The sequence below is a fragment of the Ranitomeya variabilis genome, chromosome 4 (assembly GCF_051348905.1).
Source record: "Ranitomeya variabilis isolate aRanVar5 chromosome 4, aRanVar5.hap1, whole genome shotgun sequence".
Taxonomy (NCBI): Eukaryota; Metazoa; Chordata; class Amphibia; order Anura; family Dendrobatidae; genus Ranitomeya; species Ranitomeya variabilis.
In genome coordinates this window covers 568,404,023-568,413,349 of record NC_135235.1, presented here as the reverse complement: position 1 = coordinate 568,413,349, position 9,327 = coordinate 568,404,023, and the positions used below count along the sequence as shown (strand labels likewise).

Sequence of the window (9,327 nt, the reverse complement as noted above, 5' to 3'; positions counted from 1 at the left end):
TAATACGCCCCAGAAAATGAAGTAACTTCACATATACCACTAGAGATTATTAACCCCCATATATTTTTCAAATGATATAGATACACAGGTAGTAATCACCTTCTCAGGATGAGTGGTGATAATAACTCCAATAAATTATATACGCACACACCGTAATAGATCCAACCCAGATCTTATAGTTAAACCTGTTTTATTATTATGTTTCCTGTGGAAACCTATATACAAGAAATCAGAAAATGGGTAGAATTAAAGGGGGATGGGGAGGGAAAGGCGGGGGGGAGGGAGGGGGGGGGGAGGGGGGAAGGGGGGAAAGGGAAAGGGGGTGGATTATAAGGCCATAATAGGTCCAAAGGGTCGCATTAGATGTAATCAATACCTAAGGGGGAAACCCTATCCTACCAGGATTGGTTTCAAATCAGCCTAGGAAGAAAGCATGGAACAGAATATTTTTATGTATTAAAGACGCAATATTTACATTATGATTTAAACACATGGCTAGGTACAGCTGGCGGCAGACAAAAAATATACAGGATGTTCCTCATGATGCTCCAGGGGGTCCAAGAACGTGGAGGGGGGAAGTATATTCATAATGTTAACTGGTGTCTCTATCGAGAAGGGTTTAATATAGACATGCCCATCACACCTAGGAAGAGAAAACATGAGCATGTTATTAAATTTGCTTATAAAAACCCGTATAGAGGAGATCTTCATTGATCCCCACCGGGGCCCGACTGTTAAGGTTATAAATCCACTTGGATTCTCTCCTTAACAAATCCAAAGTGATATTGCCACCCCTAATGTTAGATTTAACCCCCTCCAGGCCCATTACCCTAAGCCCCCTAACCAAGCCCCCATGTACCCGCAAGAAATGTGCCGCCACCGAAGAGATCTTCTTGCCTTTCTCAAGGTCCTTGTGAGCCGTATTAATATTGGATATATGTTGCTGCACCCGACGTCGCAACTCCTGTGTGGTATAGCCTATATACTATTTCGGACAACCACACACCAAGGCATATACCAGATTTTTAGTGCGACAATTAAAATAAGCCAATGGTTGGATCCTCTCAGTCAGGTAAGGGAGGGAAATCCCCTGTTCCGAAATCATAAATCCACAAATGTTGCATCCCCCACAAGGATAAGATCCATAGATTCGGCTACCAGTTCCAATCCCTACAGCAGCTCTTTAAATCACTTTGGATTTGTTAAGGAGAGAATCCAAGTGGATTTATAACCTTAACAGTCGGGCCCCGGTGCTCATGTTTTCTCTTCCTAGGTGTGATGGGCATGTCTATATTAAACCCTTCTCGATAGAGACACCAGTTAACATTATGAATATACTTCCCCCCTCCACGTTCTTGGACCCCCTGGAGCATCATGAGGAACATCTTGTATATTTTTTGTCTGCCGCCAGCTGTACCTAGCCATGTGTTTAAATCATAATGTAAATATTGCGTCTTTAATACATAAAAATATTCTGTTTCATGCTTTCTTCCTAGGCTGATTTGAAACCAATCCTGGTAGGATAGGGTTTCCCCCTTAGGTATTGATTACATCTAATGCGACCCTTTGGACCTATTATGGCCTTATAATCCACCCCCTTTCCCTTTCCCCCCTTCCCCCCTCCCCCCCCTCCCTCCCCCCCGCCTTTCCCTCCCCATCCCCCTTTAATTCTACCCATTTTCTGATTTCTTGTATATAGGTTTCCACAGGAAACATAATAATAAAACAGGTTTAACTATAAGATCTGGGTTGGATCTATTACGGTGTGTGCGTATATAATTTATTGGAGTTATTATCACCACTCATCCTGAGAAGGTGATTACTACCTGTGTATCTATATCATTTGAAAAATATATGGGGGTTAATAATCTCTAGTGGTATATGTGAAGTTACTTCATTTTCTGGGGCGTATTATATTGTTTTGCATCAGTGCAATGGGGTTTGACTTCCCCCTTTTTTTTTTTTTTTTTTTTGCATATATATGCTATACTGGCGCAGTTATAACACACTCTAATACCATGATAAAGACAAATGTCTCTTTCCTATAACTATCTATATATATTTTTAATATATATTTTTTGTTTGGTTTGTGTGCTTTACTAGACAGCATATGCGTCGGTAACAACTTGTGGCATCCTAATTCGGTGTATTGTGCTGCTCATGCGTTTTTCCTGTATATCTTATCTCTTTGAGTTTGGATTATGGGGAATACTAGGGGAATATTGGGGGGCTCGCCTGTACGCATCCATGCGAGTACCTTATTAGTACTGCATTTCCAGCACAGTTTCCCGTGCCATTTGATAATGAGGTAACTCTCTGAGGGGTTAAGCGCCTTGACAATGGGGCTTGATTACCCTCCTCATACATATGTATGGATGCGCATCCACATTTTTCTTATTAGTGCCGCAATGATATACTATAACATCATCTTAAATGATATGCGCCCTTTTCTCTTTCTTTTTCTTTCTCCCCAAAGCCACTTTTATGGGAAGTGACTTATTCTAGTGGCTAGCAACTTTATTAGCTTTACAATTTTCTCGCATGTGCGTTTGTATGATGGTGGACTTGGATTACCTTTATGCTCTTACCCTCTGTACATCTTAGATAGCATGCCTTGGCACACCAGGGGATGCGTCCGTCCGTATGCATGCAGGCATACTGTCAGTATTGCAGTGTCAACACACTGCCTTGTATTTGATAACCAAGCTAACATTCTAGTAAGGGTACAGCGCAGGCGCGGGCAACGCTTCACTATGGTTGCCCAGGCGCCGGTATAGCCAGATCTAACCAATACTGGATACTCCTGTGCGCAGGCGCATATTATCTCCTGACCTAGGAACCGGATGTTTATCCGGCCTTACACGCCATGCGGCGTCCCGAGAAGCTGCGGTTCCCTCACAGGTGATTATTATCTTCTATCACTCCTTGTATATAATGGGACATTGGAGGGACTCACTATATCTCCCCTGATGAAGACGCTCTAGCAGCGTCGATACGCGTGGGGTTCTTTCCCCTCCCAGGACTTGCGGCCATACTCTGCCATGCACTATTAGCACCTTAGGACACAGGACCTGGGGCCATCTGGATGGTGACTATTTGAGGAACAATTTGTTGGATTTTTTATCTGACGGAATTCATTACAGCATCCCCTGGCTACAATGTCTTGATGGGCTATTGCAGGCTATGTGTCTATTTGATTGCAATGGTATTTAAGTAGTATGGCACTAGCTTACCTCTTAGGCTAGTTTCACACTAGCGTTAACTGCATTACGTCGCAAATCCGTTTTTTGGCCGAAAAAACGGATGCGTCAAAAAAGTGAAAAACGGTGACAAACGTATGCCACGCATCCAGCATTTCGACGGATCCGTCGCAAATCCGCTAAACGTTTCCGTCGAAAATACTGGATGCGTTGCATACGTTGTATCCGTTTTACCATCCGTTGTATCCGTTTTTCCGACGGATCCGTTTTTAAAAGGGGAGGCTCCCAAAATTTGATTGGCTACTGGAAAATTTGAAAAACTATATAGTACTGTATTTACAGCCCATCTTTGTGGGTTTAGTTTTGTGGCAGCGATGGAAGGTGTTCTTGGGAGGATTGCTAGTTTGGTTACCGACGTTATCTTTGAGACAAATCGCCTGGATATCATAGTGCGGGAGAAGGAGGCGGCAGCGGAAAGGCGTAGGATGCTTCTGCAGCAACGGAGACGAAGACGAATGTGGATTCATCCTATTAATCAACTACGGATGACCCGGGGTGTCCAGTCCACTCTGTACCTGGAGTTGCGGCACAATCCACACAAATTCCACAACTATGTGCGGATGAGGATGGAACATTTCGATTTTTTGCTTGCAAAACTGGAGGATGTCATCCGAAGACAGGATACAAGGATGAGGCTTGCCATCACACCGGCGGAGCGGCTGATGGTGACCCTGCGGTAAGCCTCTTTTTTTTATTTCATTGCTGATATTGAATGTTATATTACATGCTGCAGATAATACTGCGCTGACATATTGCGCACTATTTTCTGCAGCATGTAGTTTGGGTTTTCTTGGCGGACATTCAACTGCTTTATTTAAATGTCATTGCTGCTATTGAATGTTAGATAACAGACTGCAGAAAATACTGCGCTGAAATATTGCGTTGCATGTTCTGCAGTTTTTTTTTTTTTTTTTTTGGGTTTTTTGGGTTTGATGACATGCAACTGCTTTTTTTCTGTCATTGGTCATTTTGAATGTTATATTACATGCTGCAGACAATACTGCGCTGACATATTGCGCACTATTTTCTGCAGCATGTAGTTTGGGTTTTCTTGGCGGACATTCAACTGCTTTATTTAAATGTCATTGCTGCTATTGAATGTTAGATAACAGACTGCAGAAAATACTGCGCTGAAATATTGCGTTGCATGTTCTGCAGTTTTTTTGTTTTTTTTTTTGGGTTTGATGACATGCAACTGCTTTTTTTCTGTCATTGGTCATTTTGAATGTTATATTACATGCTGCAGACAATACTGCGCTGACATATTGCGCACTATTTTCTGCAGCATGTAGTTTGGGTTTTCTTGGCGGACATTCCACTGTTTTTTAACACCGGTTTCATGCTGGTTTCATTGGGTGTCCTGTCCTTAAAAAAAAAATTAACAGTGCCATATTAAAAATTGTTTGTCTGTGCAATATTTTCTAACATTTTTAATTTTTTTTTTTATACAGTTTCCTAGCTACGGGTGAATCTATGACTTCGCTCCATTATCAGTTCAGGCTGGGCATTTCAACTATCTCTGGAATAGTGAAGGACACATGTCGGGCTGTTTGGACCACTTTGCAACCAGAGTATATCCCCCAACCATCCATGGAAATCTGGTTGCGAAGTGCAGAAGAGTTTCAGCAAATTTGCAATTTCCCTAATTGTGTGGGTGCAGTTGACGGGAAACATATAAGGATTGCGAAACCGGCAGGAACAGGATCGGAGTATTATAATTATAAGAAGTATTTCTCCATCGTCCTTATGGCTATTGCAGACGCCAACTGCAGGTTCCTTGCCGTGGACATTGGAGCGTATGGACGGTCCAACGATTCGCAAGTGTTTAAAAACTCTCCGATGGGTCGTTGCCTTTATGGAGAGAGCTACGATTTTCCGCCAGCCAGACCACTGCCAGGAACAAATGACCCAGCCCTGGAATATGTCTTTGTAGGTGATGAAGCCTTTCAACTGTCGCTGCACCTACTGAAACCGTACAGTAGCCGGAACTTAAACCATACCAAGCGGGTCTTTAATTACCGGCTTACTAGAGCACGAAGAGTAGTGGAGTGTTCCTTTGGCATATTGACGGCGAAGTGGCGAGTTCTGCTGACGGCTATCAAGCTGAAAACAACAACTATAGACGAGGTAGTTAAAGCCTGTGTGGTGCTCCACAACTTTGTCCTGTCAAAGGAGCCCGTTTCTTTGGATGATGAAGAGTTGGAGACCACCTTGTGGGACTACCGCAGCAGCTCGTTTCGCTCTACAAGTTCAGTTACAAGGATGAGGGACCAGTTTGCCGATTATTTTGTCTCACCTGTCGGGCGGATCCCGTGGCAAGACATGATTGTGTAACCTGTTTCCCATGTGTAACCTGTTTCCCATGTGTTTTGGTTATGTAAAAAAAGTGTTTCTGCCCCCCCCCAAAAAAAAAAAGGCCCAAAAGCGTGGTTTTCTTGCTAGTAAAACCATTATGTTATACCTCTTACATGTCTGGTGTTTGTTTTTATTAAACCTTTTTTTATTATATACAGTGCCTACAAGTAGTATTCAACCCCCTGCAGATTTAGCAGGTTTAATAAGATGCAAATAAGTTAGAGCCTTCAAACTTCAAACAAGAGAAGGATTTATTAACAGATGCATAAATCTTACAAACCAAAAATTTTTGTTGCTCAGTTAAATTTTTATAAATTTTAAACATAAAAGTGTGGGTCAATTATTATTCAACCCCTAGGTTTAATATTTTGTGGAATAACCTTTGTTTGCAATTACAGCTAATAATCGTCTTTTATAAGACCTGATCAGGCCAGCACAGGTCTCTGGAGTTATCTTGGCCCACTCCTCCATGCAGATGTTCTCCAAGTTATCTAGGTTCTTTGGGTGTCTCATGTGGACTTTAATCTTGAGCTCCTTCCATAAGTTTTCAATTGGGTTAAGGTCAGGAGACTGACTAGGCCACTGCAACACCTTGATTTTTTGCCTCTTGAACCAGGCCTTGGTTTTCTTGGCTGTGTGCTTTGGGTCGTTGTCTTGTTGGAAGATGAAATGACGACCCATCTTAAGATCCTTGATGGAGGAGCAGAGGTTCTTGGCCAAAATCTCCAGGTAGGCCGTGCTATCCATCTTCCCATGGATGCGGACCAGATGGCCAGGCCCCTTGGCTGAGAAACAGCCCCACAGTATGATGCTGCCACCACCATGCTTGACTGTAGGGATGGTATTCTTGGGGTCGTATGCAGTGCCATCCAGTCTCCAAACGTCACGTGTGTGGTTGGCACCAAAGATCTCGATCTTGGTCTCATCAGACCAGAGAACCTTGAACCAGTCAGTCTCAGAGTCCTCCAAGTGATCATGAGCAAACTGTAGACGAGCCTTGACATGACGCTTTGAAAGTAAAGGTACCTTACGGGCTCGTCTGGAACGGAGACCATTGCGGTGGAGTACGTTACTTATGGTATTGACTGAACCCAATGTCCCCACTGCCATGAGATCTTCCCGGAGCTCCTTCCTTGTTGTCCTTGGGTTAGCCTTGACTCTTCGGACAAGCCTGGCCTCGGCACGGGAGGAAACTTTCAAAGGCTGTCCAGGCCGTGGAAGGCTAACAGTAGTTCCATAAGCCTTCCACTTCCGGATGATGCTCCCAACAGTGGAGACAGGTAGGCCCAACTCCTTGGAAAGGGTTTTGTACCCCTTGCCAGCCTTGTGACCCTCCACGATCTTGTCTCTGATGGCCTTGGAATGCTCCTTTGTCTTTCCCATGTTGACCATGTATGAGTGCTGTTCACAAGTTTGGGGAGGGTCTTAAATAGTCAGAAAAGGCTGGAAAAAGAGATAATTAATCCAAACATGTGAAGCTCATTGTTCTTTGTGCCTGAACTACTACTTAATACTTTAGGGGAACCAAACAGAATTCTGGTGGGTTGAGGGGTTGAATAATAAATGACCCTCTGAAATAACTTTTCACAATTTAAAAAAAAAATAAACAAAGAAATAACATTCTTTTTTGCTGCAGTGCATTTCACACTTCCAGGCTGATCTACAGTCCAAATGTCACAATGCCAAGTTAATTCCAAATGTGTAAACCTGCTAAATCTGCAGGGGGTTGAATACTACTTGTAGGCACTGTAACCTTAATAAATCCACACACACACACAAAGAGTAGAATTGTAATCCGAATTTTATTTTAACTATTTTTTTTTTTTTTTTTGTTTTGCAAAAAAAATATATTTTTATTTTCCAACTTTTTTTTTGAAAAATGTGAACATTTTTTATAATATTATTTATATTAATAACAATTTACAAATTTTCAAATTGTTGGGTGGAGATATGAGAGGAGGATGGGCCGGAAGGTTGGACCACGTCGATAGGTGGGGAAACCCTACTTGTTTGTGGTGCAGTGGAAGGGGGGGTTAAACCAAGAGGCTGACCAGAGGGGGGGTGGTGTTGGGGTAGGTGGAAGAGAAAAGTTCAGTAAGGAAAACATTGGGGAAGTAATTTGGTCTGGGGGCCGGGATTGTTGTGGGGACTGGGTCGGGTATTGTGACTGGGTAGGGTAGTGGGACTGGCGTGGGGTTTGGTAATGGTGCTGGTGTGGGGATTGGAGCTGGGTTTGGTAATGCTGCTGGTGTGGGTATTGGGGCTGGGTTTGGTAATGGGGGGTATGGTGTGGAAATGGGGCCTGGTGTGGAATTGGAGTGGAGGTGTGGTGAGGTGTGTGGGTCGATTCATTAATGGCCTGCAGTGCAGCATTATGGCAGGTATTCATTACCCGCATCTGTTGCTCAAAAGAAAGCTTCTCCATGCTCATGAGCATGGATTGGAAAAAAAGGTTGGCCGGATCGGGACTTACAGCTGAATGCAGCCTATCCAAGCGACTGCTGGTTTCACGGCTTGTTTCACTGATGCGTGACTGCACCATGTTGAAACCAGCAGTCACTTGCTCTCCCAAAATTTTGAAAGAGCCTTGGAAGGATGCATTCAGGTGTAAGAACTCAGGAGCATAGCTCCTTTCCTGACCCCTCTGGCGCTGCCGCCACGAACCTAATGGTGGTGTCGAGGTGGCAGGATCAGAGGGGTGGGGTAAAGGGAACGCTAACTGTTCAGCATCAGATGCGAGCAATGAAGCCTGCAATAATGCTCCACTGCTTGGGGCGGATGAAGTGGAGGGGTCAGAGGAGGGGACAGAGGTGTGGGGCCTACCGACGTGGCCCTCAGTGGCGGACTCAGGAGGGATCGCTCCAGAGGGCGCAGAGGAAGATGCAGGCGCCCGGTGGCTGGAGAAGGTGCTTTGAAAGAAAAAACAAAAGAAATTAATACATTGGAATGAAAAAGCCCTGACTGAAAGCAAACTAAGTAGACAGGTTAACATGGTTATAATTGGGCTGTAGAATACTTACACTCTGCTTAGCATGGTTCGCCTCAGGAAGGAGAGGGCCTGGCCATATTTATATCTGCTCCTCTTCCTTCCTGCAGAGCCACTCGGGGCCTTCATCTCATCATTGAATTCCCTCTTAAAGCGATCCCTCAGTGACCGCCACCGCTTCCTAACCTTTCCAACTGTGAAGACAAGAATCAAAAGAAAAAACAAAAAATTGGTAAATGCAATACATTACAGTCAGCTCAAAACATCACTGGAAAGTGAATACTTACCTAGTTTGCTCTGCTGCTGAGGATGAAGGCTCTCCCGCCTTGGAAACAGGGTGCGACACACTTCGTCCCAGAGCCGACGGGTGACACCGGTATCTGCATGCCTGCGGTCAGCCATGTTCCACAGCGGCTCCCGCTCACGAACCTCCTCGATGAGACAGTCTACATCAATGTCATCATCATCATCCTCCTCTTCTGCGGGAGCACGCTGTGAAGCCTGTGTCAAAAAAAAAAAAAAAGGAAAACAAACAAATTAGTACACTGAAATACTAAAGTACCAATAGAATCCCCCTCCCCCAAAAAAAAAAAAACTCACTGATGGCCGACCGCGGCGACGAGTCCGCCGACTCTGGGACTGTCTGGGAGAGCCTTCAGCGGCAGCAGCAGCCTGAAATAAAGGAAACAAATTCTCAGTTAAGGTAGGCAGGTGTTTAGTAATCTG

The 9,327-nt window shown here is 44.1% G+C and overlaps 1 protein-coding gene across 1 annotated transcript in view; it reads right to left on the bottom strand.

Moving 5' to 3' along the window:
- Nucleotides 1-7,428: 7,428 nt before the first annotated feature.
- LOC143768117 (uncharacterized) overlaps nt 7,429-9,327 on the bottom strand; it is a 30,462-nt gene continuing 28,563 nt past the window's right edge. Inside the window, exons 2-5 of the mRNA XM_077256805.1 lie at nt 9,202-9,273; nt 8,889-9,102; nt 8,636-8,795; nt 7,429-8,524 (exon numbers count right to left, since the gene is read on the bottom strand). Of these exons, the coding sequence (XP_077112920.1) occupies nt 7,618-8,524; nt 8,636-8,795; nt 8,889-9,102; nt 9,202-9,273 (1,353 nt within the window). The 3' untranslated portion in view covers nt 7,429-7,617. The remainder of the gene's footprint in view (nt 8,525-8,635; nt 8,796-8,888; nt 9,103-9,201; nt 9,274-9,327) is intronic.